Raw genomic sequence first — 22,077 nt, forward strand, 5'->3', positions numbered from 1 at the left:
CTTCCCAATGATGGGTGTAATGAGAAAAACTCTTCTGTTTAGATAAAGTAATTATAAAGTGAGGCATAAACGAGAAATAGAACCTGTCCATACTTACTGTGCATCTGAATGTAATGTTTGTGAAGTCTCAGCGACACAAGGCTGACATCCCTTAGTTCGGGAGTCGTTTTTGTGCAAAAACGAGGTTGTTAGTACAACCCTGCTTCGGTCGTACGTTTTACACACCCCTTTGAGTGGCACATATGCTGGTTTACTTTCCTTTAAGTTAATATAATTTATGGATTATTTTTTTTTATCATTACCAAAAACCTGTTCCCATTAAATGGTTTGTGTAACTGAATTAGAACTAGTCTGGACGCTCCACGTAACAAGGTTAGCAACTTTAGCCAGACCGGTTTTTTTTGCTACTATAAATTATAGAAACTCATCGATGTTTTTAATAACCTTTGAGCAATTATGTTTATTTTTATTATGGTCTGCGCTAATCCTATGAACTAGGTATAAATAAGCTAAGTCAGTAGGTTTTTACACTATTATTGTTTCAGTAGCAGATTTTATTAAATCTTGAAATACATAATTAAGTAAAATTGTTATTAATAATAAAGAGACATTAAAGGGAAAGGTTTTTTGCACTTGAAGAATGTGATAGTTTTTTTTTATAAATTTAGAGGTTAAGTTAGTTAAGTCTTTATCTAATTTATAAACTTAAAATATACTAGTCAGTAGTCAGACACTTTGATTTCTTGCCAATAAGCCACAAAACGAGATACTCAAATGTAAACAACATTATGTAAGTTAACTCGTATGTAGTTTCACGAAACTAGACTAGATGGCGCTGTCACGAAAATAAAACTGACAAAAGTAATAAACTTCTTCAAAATATAAAGTTACCATATTTTGACCTGATTTAATACGTAACACAAGGGAAACAGGTTTATTATTTTACGTCAATTCTTGATAGCATCAGTTGTTTGTGTTGGTACCGAGTGACCCGGTGGTTCATAGAATGACTAACAAATGGCCGGTTATATACAAAACAGACATTGAAAGCGTAAATAATAATAATTTGCTTGCAAATGTTTAGCTATACAGTAAGTACATATATAATTGTCTATATACTTTGATCGCGTTTAATTAAACGTTAGACGGCAATCCTCATATTTTATACATGGATAATGGTTTTTAACTTCATATGTACCGAGTACCTATCCATAAAGACGTAATTTATTTTTTAAGATTATAAAGATACTGATATATCGCAATATACTGAATAGGACGTAAAAATGAAATAATAGTTAACACTATGTGTCATTTTCTTTAGATGTCTGTGACATATCTCTTGCTGTGTAGCCCATGACTAGTAGTAAAAAATCGTATAGGTCTTATCAATTTCAGTTGAGCACCGTATTCTAAAGAAGCGGCTGTCTTTTGATGCCTACCCAGGACTCCATCTGGCCCATACGACAGCATACTAAGCTTTTAAAATGAGAAGAATCACAGCAACTTGACTACGTGCTCAGAAAAAAATACAGCTAGCAACAAAAATCCATGTCGGTAAGTATCCAGAAGCCATATGTATGGTGACAAAGACTTATGTTTTCATTTAGCACGTAACATATTTTTATTTATTAAAAGAATAGTTTTTGAATTAAAGGTATTGAGGCTAACGGATATGTATGAAAAGCGTTCAGGCAAAGACATTATGCTGGAGTCAGAAAGGTATGACTGTTTAAAAATTAAGGGGTTTTGGAAAAATAAAAATAAAACCATCTGATTCTACCATATCTAATTCTAAAAATTTTCTAGTTTACATTTTACATTCAGAAAATGTTTTTAGCTTACAGCGTAAGTTTATCCGCAGGTACAATTTGGAAGAAGTTTTCAACATTCTTTACAACTTTGGTGATAGCGGCTACGATGACTGGGCCTCCGATTTCTCGTACAACATCGTTTCCGTTTCGAGAAATCAAATCGTTCGCTGTTTTACCTGTAATGGAAAGTATTGGTAACTGAATATTTTGAAATTACAGTTATTTTATTACAGAAGTTTGGTACGTCACAATAAGCAACACCCAATATCGTGGGCCCTTCACCGCTTCCTGAGTATTCAAGCTGCGTTAGACAAACGGATCAACAAAATCAACTACCAATTTTCCTGAAAATTTTTCTTTTAATTAAGACATGATACCAATGAATACGTACGCAATAATTCGTTATCGGGAAACAGATTTCCAAAATTAACTTCCGATGTTCCTTTTAATTCAAAGGAGTGTGTGAATGAATTAAGGGTCCAGTATGTGTTGCCTTCTCTAACCTCTTCTCCCAAATCCGCGTCAACGGCAATGTATAATTTATCTGGAATGATAAAGATACAGACAAAATATAACAATTGCAACAATGTGGTAGTCCATCAAATAGTAAAAAAACAAATTTGCCTAAAACTTTGTCACCTATCTATGATTCCAATCGAAAAATTGGAAAGAAATGAATGATCTGTGAAAATTTCAGTGAAAATTAGCATGGATCATTAGATAGCCCACAGATGAAAGGAAGTTAGAAACCGTATTTATCTTTAAGGTATGGAACTTTAAAAAATCAAATAAAATAAAGAATAAAACAACCAATCGGAATCCTGATCGTAGTGTGTACTTACTGATTTTAGCGCTAAGTGGTCCTTCCCCTTTGATGGGCAGAAGAAACATCTGACCATTCATTTCGTATTGTCCGTGGAGTTCGCAATCGCACAGCATTCTAATATACAACTTTGAATTATCAGGTTCCCTCCTGGAATTAAAAAAAAATGAATTTGATGGAAAATGATGGAAAATCATTTTTAGGAACGAGGGATTACAACTGTGTACGTATGTTGCTTAAGTTGGTTTGTTAGTTTTCATCGATATCAAAAAATGTGAATGGGTTTAAGACAATGTACTGAAAAAATTACTCGTACCAGTTCAAGTGTTGATTTTGGAGGTCAGTTAGGTAATCTTACGTTGCGACCTTTTAGGCAAAATTAGTAGATGGTCCTTGACAATTTCCGTTAAAATTTAGTTCAAATGTGAGTCGGCCAAGATACACTGAGGATTCCGAACAAATCCCTATTTTTGGTTACGATAGCAAGACGACAATATGTTGGAGTCCTGAGGATCAAGTAATAGAGACTTTGGTTGCCTCTTATATCGATATAATTTGTGGTATTAGTTCAGTTAAGTTTTGTCTACTTTTATTTTCAATAAATTTCAATCAACATTTAGTCCTAGCAATTACCAAAAACCTGCTTCCATAAAGTGAGTTTTGTGCTAGAAAATTAAACTATTCTGGATACTATGCGTACCAAGGTTAACAACTTTGTCCAGACCGGTTTTAAACCTTTAAAATATGAAAATTAGAGATACGTAGTCATGTTATTATTTGGTTCCAAGCTACCTGTTTTAAGGTATAAATAACTCAAAATTCACAATAAAACATTGTTTTAACCCTGCTGTCAGTTTGCTGGACTAGAAGAAATTAAAGTGCATAAAAAATGGTTTCCTTAATCTTTATGTAATTGAAATAATCCTCGTTATCATTTATATAAGGAAAATAATGGCCACTTAGAACTTGTTCAATTAACTTAATTAAGGCTACCAGTAATACTACCTCTCAAATAAGGACGGTTTTCTATGTAGGAGCGAGAAAACAACAACGATAACAGCCTAAAGTCACTTTGCCTCTTGCTTCATCATATCATCTTTTACCTTATACTCTAGGTATATAACCTAATATGTGTCAGAAGTCATCACACGCCTTGTAAATACAATCATCTGGTATGTAAGCATTTACATAAAGGTCGCTCATTTTCCTTAGATAATCATTATTATGAGGTGCTACTTCAGAACTGGTTTTCTAGTCATGTGCTCCTATATTTTAATACCTAACCTTGACTTTTTTATTGTTTGTAACCTTGCAAACTATATTTTCCATAAAACGAAACTTCTGAAAGTAAAAACGTCTTGATGTCAAAATAATTGTTTTATATTTAAACCAGATGACTTCTTCGGACCTACCGTTCTAGCTTATTGCCATAATCCATCCTTTATCTACTTTGACACAATATGGGCCTCCAAATAATAATAAAAAATCGCTTCCAACCACAAGAAGCCTTTCTAAGCTTTTAAGCAAATGAACACTCATACAAACTCCAGAGTTAAAATATTGATATGCATTTGAAAGTTGCCATTGACAACATCCCGATTTCACTTTATTATTAAAGGTCCATCGTAACAATATAGATTAAAGTTCTCAAGAAGGCCTCTACGCGTTGGACCTGTGTCCCCGTGTACGCCTTTAAAAAGGACCGGGTCTCTTCCCATGAAGTTAACCCGTGAATTAAAAAAGAATTAATAGAAATAATACCGGCTTGTTACTATCCATTGCACGCATACTTGACTGGTTTACCACTCTATTTACCGAAGTACGCGATTTGTTACAGATCTGATCCTTACTTAGACCAATAATTTATGTGTACTCATAGGTCACCGCATAAGGGCCACAGTGCGAGATGTTAAAACACCGATCCGAATTTGGGTCCAAATATGATCAAACTCGTTTAAAATTTCTCAATATGTGGAATTTGAATGTTCGTTAATTAAATGCGATGGAAGGAATCATCTTCCGCAAGAATAAATTTAGTTTGCGAAGGGCTGGTCGTAACTATTTGATTACCATAGGTACTACGATTACTATTTTAGTCACATCTTCTTCCCATGGTCAACGAGATATCTGGTAGGTATTGACCAACCCTAATAACTACATAAGTATGTCATTAAAGATGTTCGGTTGAAAGCTGACCCCAACATAGTTGGGAAAAGGCTAGGACAATGACGGATTCTTATATTCCTCGGAATATTTTTAACAAGTAGATACATACGCGTTGGCGCTGACAGGTTAATTGTAATTAATATTATGATTAACAATCCAAGTATAAAATTGAATAATAAGTAGGTTAGGTATAACATTTAATTTAATTATATTTTTTTTGTTACAAAACTATTGTTTTATTTGTTTCCGTGCTGGGAGGTACATTAGTAGTTAGACAATAATTATCTTAATGTAAATTATATTTTAGGAATAATTTAAAGTAATTTTAGCTATCATTGTACCCTATTACGGTCATTATGACTATTAAATATGTTTTTTAGTTGAACATCTATAGTCTGTCGTTTCTGGTAATGGAATTACATATTTTACAATAAAAGAGGTAAATTATGTTTTACAGGTGTCGTTACAAAACAACATTGTAACGTGGTCCCCAAAAATAGTAAGTGGAGAGACACTCCGGTGGCTTCTAGATTTCAAATTGAGCAAACCACTGCAACCTACAAGGTTAGTGCTCCGGGATTAATGATCGTATTTACCAAATGTCAAAGTCAAGGAATCACACACATGAAGGATCTCAAGTCGACCGATTCACAGAAATAGATAACTTGCAACTTTTTTCTCATATTTTGTTCTTTCAATATAAAGAAGTTCTCCCACGGTTTAAATCCATAAGATCAGAAGGGAGAAATATATCCTAATGGGAATTTCCCCAAGTTGAAAATTTTACTATTATTATAATATTTTTGTTCTTATAGCACACTTATCTTGATTCTAAGGAGTTAGATCAAAAATAAACATTGTAAACAAGCATGGTCATGGTCAGTTAATTGTTAAGATAATAGACTAGATTACTTTTAAAATGCCGGGTACCTATTTTCGATTTTCGAGAAAATGTTTCTTTTTCTTTTTTTTGGAATATCATTTTTGACTGCGATTTTTCTGGTGCGTTCGTTTTGTTTTTATATTATAACAGCTGTGAGGACCTACCACAAAGATCTACCTCAATGCCTTAAATTAGGAAGAGAGAGAGAGAGAGTAAGACAAGAAGAGTGCTGTCACATTTCCACAAGTCCGACGATATTTCTTGAATTCGGAAGACCCCCAGATTTAACCTGAACGATGTGGGGAAACGCTCGGGTGGCTTATGTTAAAAATATCTTACAAGGTTACTTACTGTACTCTCTTCGCTTCACAGTCCTTTAGGCCAGTTATTGTAGTATCAGTAATGACAAGCATCAGGTTTGATTGGTTGGCGTCAATATGTTTCATGTACATGGGATCCAGTTGTTCCACATTCAGCTCAGGAATCCCAGCAGCGAATACCGGAATAGCTTGTTGGGTACTTTGCTTGTGACATTTTGAATCTTCAGCTTTACAACTAGTGATGAATGATACTGAAAGAAGAAAATTAATTTAAAGTATTTTTGTACCTTATTTTTTCTATTTCAGAGGGCCTCGTTAAAGTAATATTATAGTGGGTTAGGTAGAGAAATGCCGCTCTTCGCCAAGTATTTCCGGATCAGATCTAGATCCTATCACAATCCTATCTAGATTTGATAGGATTTTGAGTTTACAGAGCTTTAGAGATTTGACCTTCTACAGAGAGTTTTATCTGAAGGTACTCAGCAACTACAAGCATCTTTTCACTTACACAAAACAATAACTCTCGAAGTGCAATTTTGGATCATAAATATAAAATACGAGGGAAATAATTTGTCATTCCATGATTCTGAATTCCAGAAATTTTCTTGAAATAAATTAAAAAAAAAATAGTAATTTAAATTTTACTTACAATCTTGAGCCTCCGCCAAAGACAAAGCTAAGGCGAAACACAGAACAACTAAATATTTAATGCACATTTTCAGTTATTAAATGAACACGACTGTTGCAGAAGAAGCTAACTCTCGTTATCCCCATCAAGGAATGGCCACATTTATATATCTCTGTATTGGTTGAAAAAGTTATACGAAGGCATGAAAAAACTGCGCGTGTCTTATTTTATTTAAATGGCTCATGGACGCTATGACTGGGTGACCAAGCTTGTCTTGTTTTCAAAACTGTTTTGTTTTACTTAAGGGTGGGTTACAGATTAAAATTGAAACATGAGACGGTCTATTTTTTGTGTGAAAATATGTCTAAATAAACAAGCTAGGTCGAGATTAGATTTTGAGTGTTCCAGAATTGATATTATTAGTTACCGGTTAATTTAGATTGAGAGTGATTCATTATCACTTAGTGATCCACTTTGGGTAGTCAAAAGTGTAAGAACTACAATGACAAAGAGAAGTGAACTGGGTAGGTGTCGATGGGTTGGAAAATGACGATTGTATAAGGTGTTCGTCAATAATATGTGAGAGATTTCGCAGTATGTTTATAGTATTGAATAAATAATAATAAACTTGTTTTAATTGATTGTATGTACTGTATTACAATAGTGTTAATTCCTTGAGAAATCTTTTGTTGCTTGTACAAAACGTTTGGCAGGAAGAAATATTATTATCTTCTAAAAATCTTATTTTTTATCATTTTTGGTTAAAGTTAGCAAGACATATAGTAATCCATAGCCGTTCTTTGAATCGACTGTGACTGTCATTTTTTTTATGTAATGTAAATCTGGGAAACAATTAAAGCTATGACTACTTACACTAGCTTAACTAAAAATATATTAATGAAAACAGGTCAACCTCGAGTCGGTTTGTGACATGCTCAGTGCATTCCCATAATAAACAAATTAAGGGTCATCCCACAAATAAATGACAGCAACAATGCTGCTTAACTTCGATCTTTTTTTGTTTGTATTCGTTGTTATAGCGAAAACGGAAACCCATTATATTTGAAAAATTTTAACCGTTTAGCTATTAGTTTTTGAGTTAAAAAGCCAAAAATGTCAAACAGACTGACAGATCTATTGTTGAGGAGCTGAGACAACAATTGGGTTAATAGCTAAAACTTTAAGAGCAGAGGATATAAATAATGCGGCCAATTCCCCTACCTGTTTTTATTTAGATTAATTATTACATAAAATTATTTCAATTAAGAAATCTAATCTTCATTAGAAAATGTTTTGCGCAGTTTTAATGGAACTAGTTTTGCAGGTAGATTTTAGATAACTTGAAGCACTTAAAAAGAAAAACTAAGACAAATACAGGAAAGGTCAAGTTTGTTTCTCGAATTTGTTTGTTGATCTTTCTGGAATGGTGGTTTCAAGTACCTATTTAGTAATATAAAAGTTAATTTTGTTTCGTATATGCATCACTGCGACACCATCCAAGCCTCAGACCGGTGTGTGCTTGTTCAAAGAAAATGGAAAATTATCTCTAAAACATAAAATTTTCTACGAACAGAAATTATAAAACAAACAAAAACCTTCTAGATTTTTCTTTTCTGGATGAGAATCATTATATGACTTCTCCTGCTTTGAGTTGAACGGAACCCAATATTCCTTTCTTTGTCTCTTGTGTATCGGGGCCACGGTAACCCTTTAGGAAAGTCCCGCTTGTTCGGCAGGTATCTGTTTTAAAGGGCTCCACTGAACCTAGCCCACTAACACGCCGTCTGGCACGAGCTTGATCCCGCAAACAGTCAATAAAAAACGACCCAAAAAAAAAGACGAGTGATGTATAAAATATTTGGAAATGGTTTTTCAGCGGCTTTCATTTCACAAATTCTGTCTTTCAAAAATATGTCCGCTATAGTTTTGATAAAATCATACTCCTAGCCTTGCCATACTCCTTTCGATCGATCTTTATAACCATTAAAATAAAAATGGTCGAAAAACATTACTTTCCTTGTGACGCAATTAGAAAAAAAAAGAAGCAATCAGCTATAAATTATTAGTGATGGGTAGATGATAGAAATCAGAATTTATTATTATTATATCAATTCATTGACTTAATCCAATTTATAAGGGATTAGCAGTTAGTCCGGCAGTTACAAGGTTTTGGTGTTACCCTTTTTAGGTTAATATTTTTTTTCCATAATTATATTAATTTTTTGCGTGACTATAAATTACCGGACAATACCAAAATGTTATTAATTGGAGTCATGTGTTCCGTATAAGCTGTTCTGAATTTCAAAATGTGTCCTAATTTACTAAACTGTAGCCAAATAAATAATTAGGAGTTCGCTTTACGAAAGTTATTTAAATGAAAAAGTGACAAATAATCCTACCACTAAAAAGCAAAAATATTTAACAGCTTTTGTCAAGCAGTCATTTAATATAATTAGTAGACTTATAATTCTGGTGCGGAATTCTAAAAATAATGATTATGATTAGTAGCAAAGGTTAAAAATGGCATGACATGTCTTATTTAATAAGAGTTACAATTATACCTATGTTTTAGTTCTGATGGCAAAATCTTTAAAAAAAATCCTCTTACCTAATCGTTCCAAAATTGAGCATTTTTTTTTTTGGAATTGCGTCCGTTTATAAAATTACTAGCTGTTGCCCGCGACTTCGTCTGCGTGGTTAGAAGATATAAGTTATGACTTTTTCTTCGCTCCTATTGGTCGCAGCGTGATGATATACATAAAGCCTAAAACCTCCCTCGATTAATGGTATATTCAACACAAAAATATTTTTTCAATTTGAACCAGTAGTTTCTGAGATTAGCGCTTTCAAACAAACAATCAAACAAACAATTAGTATATACATAGTACATACATAGTATATACATAGTAATTAGTGTATATATAGTACAATTAGTATATAGATGCCAACGATATCTTCGCTACGTTTCATCGATTTTTAATTTCTCGCGCGGAGATTTTAATATTACGATAACTCATTACCTATTAACATTTTTGGCGTAGTGTAAAAGGCAATTTTGTTCTATATTACATGCATAATATATCTAACTTATTTATTTGGATAAGGATTAATACTGTATTGTTAAAAAGAGGTTCGTAAGTAACCAATAATTTTACTGTATTAAGAAAACACATAAAAATGGTTATTGTGGGTTATCCTTGGAAGATAGACATATACCACCGCGGACTTTTTTGTAGATCTATTAAAGAGGTACAAACCCGCCATACATTGTTTTGTTGTAACTCAAAAGGTTTTGGCAGCGTTCTCGATGAAAGCTCTCGAATGGCTTAATTTTTTCCGACATGTTTAACTAATATCGCTGTAATATCGTCAGTTTACACAAAACCTAAACTTATTATACACTAAAACCTTCCTCAAGAATTGCTCTATCTATCGTTGAAAACCGCATAAAAATCCGTTCAGTACTTTTCTAGTTTATCGCGAACAGACAGACAGACAGACAGACAGACAGACAGACAGACGCGGCGAGGGACTTTGTTTTATAATATGTAAGGACTAGCTGACCCAGCAAACGTTGTTCTGCCGAATATTTTTTTTTCTAGTTGTATATATGTATTTTAATGCTTCATTATAAAAAAAGTAAAAACAAAAAATTTCGTCCAAAAAATAAAAAAATAAATTTTAGTGTGGGCAGCCCTTGTCACTTAGGGGTATGAAAAATAGATGTTGTTTTATTCTCAGTCCTACTCAATATGCATACAAAATTTCATAAGAATCGGTCGAGCCGTTTCGGAGGAGTACGGTAACTAACATCGTGACACGGGAATTTTATATATTAGATATTTAGATTCTAGTTTTATCATACAACGACTTATTATTATTTAGGCTATATTTTGCTTATTTTGAGATTACTGTTGCGTGGATTTTTTTCTTCAACTAAAACAAATCCGCTTTTTTTTTCAGTTTTGGTCGCCGATCATAGTATCATATATTATGTTAAATAATTACAGGAAGTTCTTTTGTTATTTTTATAATATTGTTAATTAAACTCATTTTTTGCTATCGTCCGGAAAAGAAAGTAATAATTCATCCATTGCTTCCCTTTAGCTCAAAAAAGGTATCACTACTGTAACTTATATTTCCAGCAGTGTTCCTTATATTTTCCACTTTAAACAATCTAATTCCAATGTCACAAAAACATTTAAATCACATGTAAAAGTGCACTTCCACATGTTCTCAGGACCAGCCTTCACATCCTTCAATCGGGGATCGAAGTCTAAGCTAAGGCCAAATGGCATCTCAGCATAAACCACCGTTATCAGCATCATTATCATTATCAGCCCGTCCTAGGTCTCTTTCATGGTGCGCCACTGCGATTAATATTCACCTCTATTTTTACAATCTAAATTTCAACCCTGATTAAAAAATATTTTATACATTTTTGAAAAATATGTTTCTCATCGTAACGCCTTATGCTATTTGAAATAGCAAACATTAATTTTCCAACATATGAAGAGATCTTAATTTTATAAAGGGGAAAAATACCATTATAATTTATGGTCATAAAATATTGAGCGCATTAGTGCATCGCTCTAGACATATTGTCCAACGTCAGGAATGCATTGCGTTTTCATTTCTTCTCTTTTAATTAAATTAGTAGTCAGCTAAAACTATCTTTTATTTTTTTTTCACAATTTTAGCGAAAAAATAAATAAAAACTCTTATTTTAAATTTAAAGGTTTCAGTAAATTTCATAATGTAGCGAACCCCTACTTTGAATTATGTAAATTCTAAGTTTGCCAATATAATAATGATCCGTAGACTATCAAAAATAAAATAAATGTACAATTGTTCAATATTGTATCTTATTGTGCAATTTTATTGATATTTTCCAATTCTAAATTCTTATTCGTAAAAAAACTTATTTGTTTTATTCTCAAGAAGATAACATTCCCAATAATATTCATAGCAACACAAAATGTTCGTTCCATATCAGTAAAATGTCACTGTATCTATGTCCATGAGACCGCCTCAGAGGGTTAAATAAAACTACCACAACATTGATGGTATCAACACAGTTTAACATTTAATAATTCTTTTAACCTCATTATTTAACAACAAAAAAAAAACAGTTTTTCAGCCTTTAGTCATTATTTTACCGAACCGTGGTAATGATTTGACTACGCCATATATTCATCAATGGGCAAAGTTTTCAAGTATTTGTTGGCGTTTTTGATGATTCTCTTCAAACTTGTCATGAATACTGGGTCTTGTACTTCATTAGCTACCTCCTTCCAGTTCTCGTTGGCGAACTTAAGAACAGCATCGGCTGAAATTTTAAGAGACACGTTTTAAGAGTAGATTTTTTTATATAATTACTATCGTGAGATTGATTTAACCCGCGTATTTAACGAGTGTGCCCGACTAGTTTCGGCTAAATACGCGTGAGTAAACCGTTACATCATTTAATAATACTGATTTTTTGTTACTGTGGTTGTTTTGTTTTTATTATCATCATCACCAACTTTATTTACTCGGGGAAACCTTCATCGTCTGCCTCCAATTTTTTTTTTGTTTTGCATAGCAATCGTTATGGACACCCACACCCTCGGAGGTAATTTTATTGACTAAACCTAATCGCCGTGCTACGTCATCTGCGTTTTTAAGTCGGAGTATGGCATTGCGTTGCAATCCTTCACGCATCGCCCAAGAGGATGTTTCCCTCCATTTTATTGGAAAGGCAGTCATGAACTCTTGGTCACTGCAACTTTTACTATTCCCCCTGAGTATATCGGTTTAGAATTGTTTTTTTATTTAACCAGAAACAGATAATGCAATTGTCTGATCCAGCTTTGACTCGAATCCCATAGCTAAGCAAGCTATGTAGCTGCAGACTTCTATAATTATATTTTTATCTATCATCGCTGAATTAATTTCGCAGAAGAAATCTTAATTAATCTCAAATAATAAATATAAATTGAAAAGATTTAATATAAATACTAAGATCATAGAAAAGGTACAATTGCTAATAAATAAAAGAAATCAAATGGAATTTATAAAAAAAAATCAATTAACGCCAGGAAACCAAGATTCACAAGGCCCACTTTTTTTGTTAACCTCGGTTAAGCAAGTTGTATTATGGACTTCTTTAATGGGGGAGTCGCTATAATGCCTTCAAAACGGTCTTACCAGCCCAGTAGTTGGAACGTTCAAATGCAAGGTCTTTGATTCTAATACCGGCAAAAAAATATCAAAATTTAGTCGGCATATTACAAAGTATCATTGCTTAAAACGGGGTTGGACAATAACGAGGATTTTTCAATAAATTGTAAAACTACATCAGGGGCGGAAATTAAGTTCTGGCATCATAATAATATCATTCACATCAAACTTTCTTAATAAGGATTCTGAATACTCTAACATCAAAAAATACGGAAAATAATGGAAAAGGGATACAATACCTAAATCTTTTTGTCCATTAAATAAATTCCTGAAGTCATATGAAACACCAGATTGTGCTTCAGCCTCAACTTTGTAGGTCTTCACAGTTCTGTATGACTTCCCATCTTTGGTGATGGTCCTTAACTCCATGTCAACCTTCAATTTGTAGTCCACTGAAATATGGAAACGGTATCAATAAAAGAGACGAAAAAGATGTTTATTTTTTGTTTGGTCGTTCTTAAAAAGTTTGGTTGCTCATTACAGTTAGGAATCAACTTTTTTTCTAAAATCAGTTTGAATCGGAAGTCGTAACAAGGTATATTTTTATTAAAACAAGACTGAGATAAGTTCACTTAGCAGAAGGTTAATCTTCAGTACTACAGGTACACTAAAAGCAGACGATATTAATTACTATATTTATTTATCCAATTTTATAGTTACTTTATTGCATCTAACATAAATTGGTGACCTTTTATGTCATAAAGAATCATGAAAATAATTTGTGAGCACCGGCTATTTACACATCCCTGGCAGTCGTTACGAGTAGTCAGACTCTCAGAGAAAGTCTGACTATAGGGCATCGTGTTGCCCTGTTGTATCATCTTTAAACTTACGTGATTCCAAACTGTAGTCTCCATTTCCTTTTACTGGGAGTACGATAAGTCGACCGTCGATGTCATACGAGCCATGCATCGTGAATTTAGGACACAATATTACTACTTGGGCTGATGACTCTTCTTCATTGTATCTGTGAACAAACGAAATCATGCTTTAACTATTGTCGTCTTCAGGCCTAACAACATGTCCTGTGACATATTTTTGTATTGGTGGAAGACAGACGCCGATCTTTGCCGTGTTGTGCGCTGTCGCACTTGAATAAGTGCAGTAGTATCACATAAGCAGGTTGTACGATCCTGGATATTCGGAATGACGGTTAAAAATGACATGTATTAATTGGGTTTCAAAATTAAACTTTCACTAAAGTCAAAACAGCGAAGCAGCTAATGTTACTCCCATATTTTTTTAAAATTAGTATTTGAATGAAGCCTGGTGTTGAAATATTAATTACGCAATAGTTAAATAATGTTGCATTAATTCAGACAAATTGCAAGTTAGAGAATTATTGCTATATGATAAAAGCAAGTTAATGTATGTATTTTTTAAATGAATAAAATATTATTTCATTATATTTTTTTGTAGGTAATTAATTATTTATTATATTCCTTTTTTTAAATATTTATGCAAAAGTTGTTAAAAAAATTGCCAAAATATGGCTTATAAACAGTTTTAAAATGTAAACCTCATTTAGCAATGCCTACAATACGCAATAGCAAAAGCTATTTTTGCAACAATATCGTTTAGCAAATCTAATTTACGTAAGGCGCAAATAAATCTAAACAACAAATTAACACGAGAATTATTATTACTGTAAAATGCTATTACACAACTTTTTAAACCCAAGGGCCATACAACATTTTGAAGATTGTATCTATCTTTACAATAAGATCATCATCTCAACGTTTTTCTTTTCATAATCCTTGTGTCACAGGTGGTTTCACAAACATTCAAGTCACATGCACAAAGACACCCAGACTCAGATCAAGCATTCGTACATCACCCAAATGCTTGTCCGCGCTTGAGACACGTTGCGCTCTAAGGGTTTATCGTGGTGACCTCAACCATTCGGTTTAACATGCAGTCAAAACAGGGGTTGTGTTTACTTACTTAGCCGAATCCACCGAGCATGATTTGAATCCGACGATGGTCGTGTTGAACAGTTTAAATTTTAGGATGGACAGGTTTCCTTCAATTACTGATAGGTACATGGGATCTAGGTCTTCAGCACCAATTTCTTCATTGGCTTCCAAGACGAGGGGGTAAGCAGCCTTCGCCGCAGCAGTAGTGCACGCATCATCACCAGATTTGCATTGATTTAGACTTATAGCTGAAGAAACAGGAATTCAAGGTGAAATTGAAAGTTTTTTGTGGTTCCAGTTAACGATACCCCTTAAGTGGCTTTAGTCAGGCTAATATTAGGGGTTGCGACATTTAAATCAAAAGAAGTACCTGGTATAAACATTTCAAATGACAAAGATATTTGCTTTGTGTTTCCATTAAAAAAAACGATTCCTTGTTTTACAAAAGTAGGTAAAGCAACACATAAGTTTATGTTTATTTTATTGGTATAAAAAAAACATCTGCTAATAAAAGGTAGGTTAAACCTGAATCTGTACCTAGTAAATAAAACCTTTGCAGAAAATAAATTATGTTATTTATCTAACAATTGTACAAATATCACCCAAACTTACCCGGACCTGACAAGACATTGGCGATTGCACATAAAAATAATACTACTAAGGAAAACATGGCTACCACGTATTTAACCTCCTTCAACAATAAAAACGCGTGTACGAATGTGGAATTGCATCTTGACTCTATTTATATGTAGCAAGAACTAACAATGTAACCTATTTATGAAAACGTGAAGAATTTATTCGTATTTTTTTAATACAGTCTTTGTTCAATTGCTGCAACGGCACGTGAATGATACGTAAATTTTTTTTACGTTAAATCGTAATGACGTTTAAGGAAGTCTTAATAATTCCAAATTAAAAATAATTTAACATTAATGTTGAAAAATGAGTTTAGTTTTATAGTATTCCTACAGAACGTCAGACAGTAAACGAATTTCGGAAAATATCAATTGTTTAAAAGTTTTTCGCGGATTATCTTATCAATTGTTATTTGCTCTAGTTTGTCTAGATTTCAATATTTAATATGTCTTCTAGATGACGTTTTATTTTTATCCCTTTGTGCATGGAAATGGTCATTTATTCTAGAAATTAAAAAAGACTCGTATTTTTTGATGATCAGATTTGTTTCAATAATTATTAAACCCTATTACTTTTCTCCTAAAATACAAATCCTCTTTAAACATAGTATTTCAGATGAGTTTGCTATATTATAACGTAAACCTACTTTCGATTTGGTATCATAGGACTATCTTTTCAGCGCCTACATCTATGAGGACGTTACATAGTACCCGCGTTAAAGGGAGACTTTTTCAGGGCATTTAAGATTACAGCTATTTTACTTTTATGTCTTTTGCAGGATTAACATTGATACCAACATGGAGGTTTAGGTCAGTAATAGTCTGACGTTACCCACTTCCTCCCCCAAGGAGACTGGTATCCCTGAGGATTTCAAAGCCAGACAAAAACTAAAACCAGCCAACTGTAAGGCACCAGCCAAATCGGTTAAAAAAAAGGGGTTGGGACAGAAATAAAATTTGTGAGTACCCACCGATAAATTGATTGTCCGTTTATCATCCAACCCCGTAGCAGACAGACAGACAGCGAAGTCTTAGTGATGGGTTCCGGGTTTACTCATTGGATACACAACCTTGAAGACCCTTTATTATTTTATTTAGTTTGCATCCTACGGAACATTTTCAAGATAAGTATTTCTCTTCTTATTTACATAGGTACCTTTATGTCATTTCAATATATATCACTATTTCAATAAAAACATTTCAGAATGTTTTGTATGCTACGTAAATTCAGGAAAAAGGTCCTACTTCAATTAAATACTTCGATTTTTTTAACCCATCAGGTAGTGAAGATAATTCCACAGATTTTTGTCATGCTGAGGAATCGTCAGTTACTCTGAAGCAGATCTAAGCAACGTTGTCGTTGAAGGATAAACTGCAGCCCGTGGACCTCAAACGTCCTTGGATGTATTTTTGTTACCTGAGAAGCTTCTTTTTCCATCAGTGCTTTTAAACGAGGTCCTAAATAATCAAATCAACTGAATCAGCTAAAAACCTTTTCTGGCTTAACACTTAAACCATGTTATTAGAGGCTTTGCTTTGGTATTGCTAAGTTTATTTTAGTTTCAACCGCAAGTGCTTTTTTCTGTTAGTTTAGCGTATTCTGTAAATGTTCGATTTTGAACTAACTATATCAGAGGGTGGGTTATGTCCATTTATTGAAACGAATTTTGACATAAAAAACTTTAATTATATTCTTTAGAGTCGTAAAAATAATTTATAGTTCAGAATGGTGGCTAGACATTTAAAGGTAACAAGTTTCGCAGTTGCTTTTTGGTTTGTGTAGTACTTGTTAATTCTTTACAAGTGGAAAAACACCTTTAGGTTTATTTCAATGTATTTAATTTTGATTGAGGTGTTATTAGTACAAATGCAGATAAGTGAAGTAAACTACATAACAACTTATAATTATTGTTATTTGTAACGATATTATATTTAATTAGTTAAAACACGAGTGCGATTGTAATAATATAGGAAGGATTTTAGTCACACGTACGGAATAGAACATAAAGAGGAAATAGTATTTGTAACTAGTTTGTAGTAATATTAAAATTCGTATCTACGTGTGAGAGACATACCATAACTACCCGAAAACACTACACTCGCCAAAATAAAAAAAAATATTTATTCCTAACAATCCTCGGCGATCAAGTTAATTCAAGCTTAGAACTAGACTAGCAACAAAGTTATTCCTAGTCTTCGATTTTACAGTCGAATAGTATTAAATATGCTGTAGGTAAATAGGTACTTGCTAAAAAAAACAGTATGTAATGTAAACATTAAAGGGCACTGAAGTTCGTTAATACCACAAATCAGTATCATTCGACTATCTTTGTTATATCCACATTAATGACCAAGTGACCAGTGTCAGTTGTCCAAAATATCCATTTGGATATGGATGGTCCTTTAGAACAGAGGTGCTAGAGCCATTAATTAACTGTTTTCTAAGTGCCTGGCAAAGTGCCTGAATTATATAAAAATAAAACAAGATTTTGAATTTCATCCTATAAATTCTAGAATGCAGCACTTCATAATCGAGGATTCCAAAAAATAAAACTCAATCAATTTGTCATACATCTTATATCATATATGCAATAAATTAACAACGAATAAATTAATAAATAAAGTCTTATATAATTACTGAGCTATTAATTGATCGAAAGGTATTCTCTTCAAAAATTTATTGAAATTCTTGATTAATCTTCTGACGTTTGCGTAAAAGACGGGTCCTTGGAGTTCTTTTGAAACTGGTTTCCAGTTAGTGTTGATAAATCGAAGTACAAATGCAGCTGTAAAATAAAAGAAACATTTTAAAGCAAAACAAACCGTATAACTAAAAATAAAAGCCGATGTGTACAAATTCTTGAATGTAAAATTGAAAATTCGTAAATATATGTATTATTTTGGGTAAGTGGTTTATTAAGAACAACTTTTCTTTGGTATCTAAGTGCTAAACAAAATTTCAAGTTTTTTGTTTAAAGTGAAGCTGAAGAAAAAGTTGCTGTTTGAACGCGCTAATCTCAGGAACTACTGGTCCAAATGGAAAAATTCTTTTTATGATGAATGACCATTCATCGAAGAAGGCTTTAGGCTATAAACCATTACGCTGCGACTTATAATAGCGAAGATTCAATGGAAAATGTGAAAAAAAAGGGCTGGTACAAATCATAACTTATATCTTCTACCCACGGGGACGAAGTCGCGGGCAACAGCTAGTTTATGATATACATAAAGTGTGTCCGTTATTAACTTGTGCAAGCATGGAAAAGGCTTGAATGTAAGACACCCGAAGACTTACCTACAATCTCGTATATGTGGGTTTAGCAGAAAATGATTTATACCCAGTAGGTACTTTTTCCTCTTTACCTCAATTTTACCTCTTTGATCAATTGCACTAGTTACGAATAGCAGGAAAAGTTCAGTCATAAACATTACTGAGGTCCATTAAGCAAAAGAATTATTTATGTATGCTGAGACACTGAGCCTGTGTTAGATTTATTGAGAAAACTTTAAGAGTTCAAGGTGAGGAAGAAGAAATATCGCGTTTTAAATTAATTTACGTTCTTTGTCGACTTTGAATGGAGATCAAATTCGTCTTTTGATTCTAAAGTCTTGAAAAATGCGGTCGAGTGCAAGAAACAAAACCTTTATGACAACGTTGCTTAACTTAGGTCTTTATTTTTGGTGTTTGTTGTTAAAGTGGTAATTAAATACGTCAATGATAATCATGGGAAAATTTAATCTATCTAGCTATTTCGCATTATGATACAAAGCATGGTGACAGATGAATATAGGAACAGACATGGGTGCTTCAGTAATAGCCACCTTCTGGTCTATTACTGTCATCTACTTTCATTGTAGGGTTCGGAACACAAACAAATCGAATTCCTTATTTTTTGATAATTATGCAGTAGGTACTACGTTCGACATATATTATATTTAATGAGCTCCGTTACCACATGCCAACCTTAATCTAATTTATTGCCACTCACTATAACTATGTATAATAGGTAAGCCAAGGGATCTTTCCTTGACCCAGTTCCAGAACATTTGACCCATATCATGAGGCTTTCCTTCAGTAAGGTAAAAGGCAATTAAGAGAAAACAAAATGCCGCAATAGAAGATTGGACACTGTGAGAGTATAACTACAAGATAATGAGCCAAGAAATCTCAGGAAAAGGTGAGCCTAAAGTTTGGGGACAAAAATAGCAAAAATGAGGGAAGCGATAAATTGTACAAGAAATCTTAAAAACTCGTCTTGCTGATTTAATTTAAAGCATGGTATTGGTTTTTAAAAATGAATTAGAAGTTAAAAACACTAAGGGAACGAAATCACTAATCGAAATAAGTCATTGAGAAAATAGCACAATTTGGCGTCAAATATACTTCTTAGAAACTACAACTCTCAGAAATAAGGGAATATGCAACGCGGAAAAGCATTATTTTTTTTATTATTTGGACTATTAAATATTAGTGCACAAATATAGACTTTTTCTCTTACCCAGTTCTTCATATTGTCCGTTGAATAAGTTAGTCAATTCGGTCACCATTTTTCCTTCCAAATCTCCATCTACTTTAAAAGTCTTGTACGCCATGTATCTAACACCATTTTTCTCGATAAATTTGATTTCAGTGTCAATATGGATATTGTAGTCCTCTGAAAGTTCAAGGTTATGTTAATATGCATATGGCAGAAACTTAGACTGATTTTTATCTATATGCTTTGAGTTAAAGTTATTACATTTTGAGTTAAATGACGTTTTTGGAGATACTCACTACATAAAATTGAATAGTCGCCATTTCCCTCCATGGGCACCACAATCAGACGTCCAGTAACATCGTACTGGCCATACATTTTAAATGTTGGGCAGAATAAATCGAATTTTAATGTTGATTTCTTCAAATTAAGTCTGTAAAGTAACAAGTCAGACAATAATTAGTTCGGATGAGTTCATAGCATTTGATGGACTAGAACCTAGTAAGGGTGCAGGATATTCAACCAAAGTGTGGTGCATGAAATCTGCTATCAGTCCTTTAGTTTTAAACATAAATTAGTTTTTTAACTCAATTACACGAGAACATAACATGGAGATATGTGCTTGCCTTTCTTTAGTTCAATATTATTGCCTTCGTCAGAGTAAACTTGGCAGTTTTTTAATTTAAACGACAGAGACGAGTGAGTCTCACACACATTTAAGAAAAAGCATTCAAGAATCAGTCCTAAGCGGGACTGAACTCTACAGTCTTTGTTCCCTAAAACTCTTGACCTACACCATTCATTTCTTTATCAAAGGCCTTATTAGATTAACGTACTCACAAACCACTTACTTGGAATTAACAACAGTACATTCATTGAATCCTTTGAGGGTGGTATTGTGAAACGTATACTTGATAGTAGCAAGGTTTCCGTCTATCCTCTTCTGAAACATGGGGTCTAAGTTCTCAATGTTTAAGCTCGGGTCGCCGGCTACCGACATCTTGTACAATATGTTTGAAGTTCTTGTGAGACATGCAGAGTCGTATTCAAAACATGGCGTTATTTCTGGATCTGAAATTATTTTTAATGAAATATAATAGTAATATATTCCACAACGCCATCTAGTGTCAAGCTCACCAAAACTTGTATTTAGAGTACTAGGCAACTGATATTAAATATTAAACGTATTTATATTTCAAAACATATACGTATTACGAATAAATTACACCACGACAGCACAAAATGGTCGTGCTCATCACACAAACATTTGTCCTGGGTGGGAATCGAACCCACGACCTCCGACCACGTATTGCACTTTGGGCGAGTAACCATAAGACCAATAGGCCAGTCAATATTGAATAATTATTGAATAGAAAATGTTTCATTCAAGTCATCACAAAATATTAAGCCTTTACTAATAATTGCGGTGTACTTACATTGTACTGAATATACTCCGACAATTACACAAAATAAAATTATTACGCTTCGAGACATTGCTGAGACCACTTTCTGTTTACTTCCTCAGGATAAAATACATTTAACTTTCACTGTCCAAGGCATATATAAGCTTTTGGCCCGACGAGAAACGTGTTCCAAAGATAGCATTAATATCTTACACCGCCTTTATCTGTCCATGCATATAAAAGAAAGTTTCAAATTTATAAGAAACTGCGCATTAATAATTTTGTTTGTGGTATTATGCAACTTGATTTAGAAAATCGTAAATATTGTATAATTAAAAACTGTGATATAATAGTTATCTAATAGTTATATAAAAGGTTATAAGGCTGCTCGAATCGCCAGGACATGAGCACATATGAACATTAATAGCAACGGCTTGGATTCTTCGATTCAATATCATCCGAAATAAATTTCTTTATACAGAACCTATACTTTTTCTAAAAAACAGCGTAACCCATTTTGCTTAAATAATCATATCTAATAAGAATTATAGGTGAAGCTTGGCGCAAAACGAAGTATCTTTGTGAAGTGAAGTTACAAAGAGTTATCAGATCTCGAAAGCCCTTAATGCCATCGGCCGATACTTTCTCCACTTGGTACCGGTTTTTAATCCTTAAATACACAAGAACCTTGAGGAAACTGATCCTTACTAATGTTTTTTAACTGTTAAATAAATATCTTGAAGCCTTTTTTTTATCTGTCTAGTTTGCTATATTCAGTTATAATGTATTGTATTT

At 33.1% G+C, this 22,077-nt stretch overlaps 3 protein-coding genes across 5 annotated transcripts; all 3 read right to left on the reverse strand.

Annotated features, from left to right (window-relative positions):
- Positions 1-1,769: 1,769 nt before the first annotated feature.
- Positions 1,770-7,359, reverse strand: LOC113505891 (putative beta-carotene-binding protein). 3 transcript variants are annotated; one of them, XM_026888751.1, is made up of 6 exons: positions 7,059-7,359; positions 6,653-6,679; positions 6,035-6,254; positions 2,654-2,784; positions 2,203-2,355; positions 1,770-1,987 (listed from the first exon to the last, which is right to left on the reverse strand). In XM_026888751.1, the coding sequence occupies exons 1-6, from the start codon at positions 7,084-7,086 to the stop codon at positions 1,839-1,841; spliced, it is 708 nt and encodes a 235-aa protein (XP_026744552.1). In that variant the 5' UTR covers positions 7,087-7,359; the 3' UTR covers positions 1,770-1,838. The 3 variants fall into 3 exon arrangements, with proteins under 3 accessions (XP_026744552.1, XP_026744553.1, XP_026744551.1); XM_026888752.1 differs by lacking the exon at positions 6,653-6,679; XM_026888750.1 differs by having other exon boundaries at positions 6,653-7,359.
- A 4,408-nt stretch (positions 7,360-11,767) lies between these two features.
- Positions 11,768-16,842, reverse strand: LOC113505746 (circadian clock-controlled protein-like). Its single transcript, XM_026888552.1, has 6 exons — positions 16,737-16,842; positions 15,382-15,507; positions 14,798-15,017; positions 13,687-13,820; positions 13,093-13,245; positions 11,768-11,960 (listed from the first exon to the last, which is right to left on the reverse strand). The coding sequence occupies exons 1-6, from the start codon at positions 16,840-16,842 to the stop codon at positions 11,812-11,814; spliced, it is 888 nt and encodes a 295-aa protein (XP_026744353.1). The 3' UTR covers positions 11,768-11,811.
- Positions 16,843-17,753: 911 nt separating this feature from the next.
- Positions 17,754-21,729, reverse strand: LOC113505918 (protein takeout-like). Its single transcript, XM_026888790.1, has 5 exons — positions 21,316-21,729; positions 20,731-20,950; positions 20,179-20,312; positions 19,904-20,059; positions 17,754-18,190 (listed from the first exon to the last, which is right to left on the reverse strand). The coding sequence occupies exons 1-5, from the start codon at positions 21,371-21,373 to the stop codon at positions 18,039-18,041; spliced, it is 720 nt and encodes a 239-aa protein (XP_026744591.1). The 5' UTR covers positions 21,374-21,729; the 3' UTR covers positions 17,754-18,038.
- Between the last annotated feature and the right edge of the window lie 348 nt (positions 21,730-22,077).

This window comes from Trichoplusia ni, chromosome 27 (assembly GCF_003590095.1).
Source record: "Trichoplusia ni isolate ovarian cell line Hi5 chromosome 27, tn1, whole genome shotgun sequence".
Lineage (NCBI taxonomy): Eukaryota > Metazoa > Arthropoda > Insecta > Lepidoptera > Noctuidae > Trichoplusia > Trichoplusia ni.

What these genes read in the sequence shown, in the direction of transcription:
- LOC113505918 (XM_026888790.1), bottom strand. Translation starts at nt 21,373, where the DNA reads ATGTCTCGAAGCGTAATAATTTTATTTTGTGTAATTGTCGGAGTATAT. An exon ending in CGGAGTATATTCAGTACAAT is followed by an intron (nt 20,951 to 21,315) that starts GTAAGTACACCG and finishes AAATAATTTCAG; the next exon opens with ATCCAGAAATAACGCCATGT. An exon ending in TGTACTGTTGTTAATTCCAA is followed by an intron (nt 20,313 to 20,730) that starts GTAAGTGGTTTG and finishes GTTACTTTACAG; the next exon opens with ACTTAATTTGAAGAAATCAA.
- LOC113505746 (XM_026888552.1), bottom strand. Translation starts at nt 16,842, where the DNA reads ATGGAAAAAGAAGCTTCTCAGGTAACAAAAATACATCCAAGGACGTTT. An exon ending in AGACTACAGTTTGGAATCAC is followed by an intron (nt 13,246 to 13,686) that starts GTAAGTTTAAAG and finishes TCCATATTTCAG; the next exon opens with TGGACTACAAATTGAAGGTT. An exon ending in TAATGGACAAAAAGATTTAG is followed by an intron (nt 11,961 to 13,092) that starts GTATTGTATCCC and finishes TTAAAATTTCAG; the next exon opens with CCGATGCTGTTCTTAAGTTC.
- LOC113505891 (XM_026888750.1), bottom strand. Translation starts at nt 6,719, where the DNA reads ATGTGCATTAAATATTTAGTTGTTCTGTGTTTCGCCTTAGCTTTGTCT. An exon ending in TTTGGCGGAGGCTCAAGATT is followed by an intron (nt 6,255 to 6,652) that starts GTAAGTAAAATT and finishes TTCTTCTTTCAG; the next exon opens with TATCATTCATCACTAGTTGT. An exon ending in ACCACTTAGCGCTAAAATCA is followed by an intron (nt 2,356 to 2,653) that starts GTAAGTACACAC and finishes TTATCATTCCAG; the next exon opens with ATAAATTATACATTGCCGTT.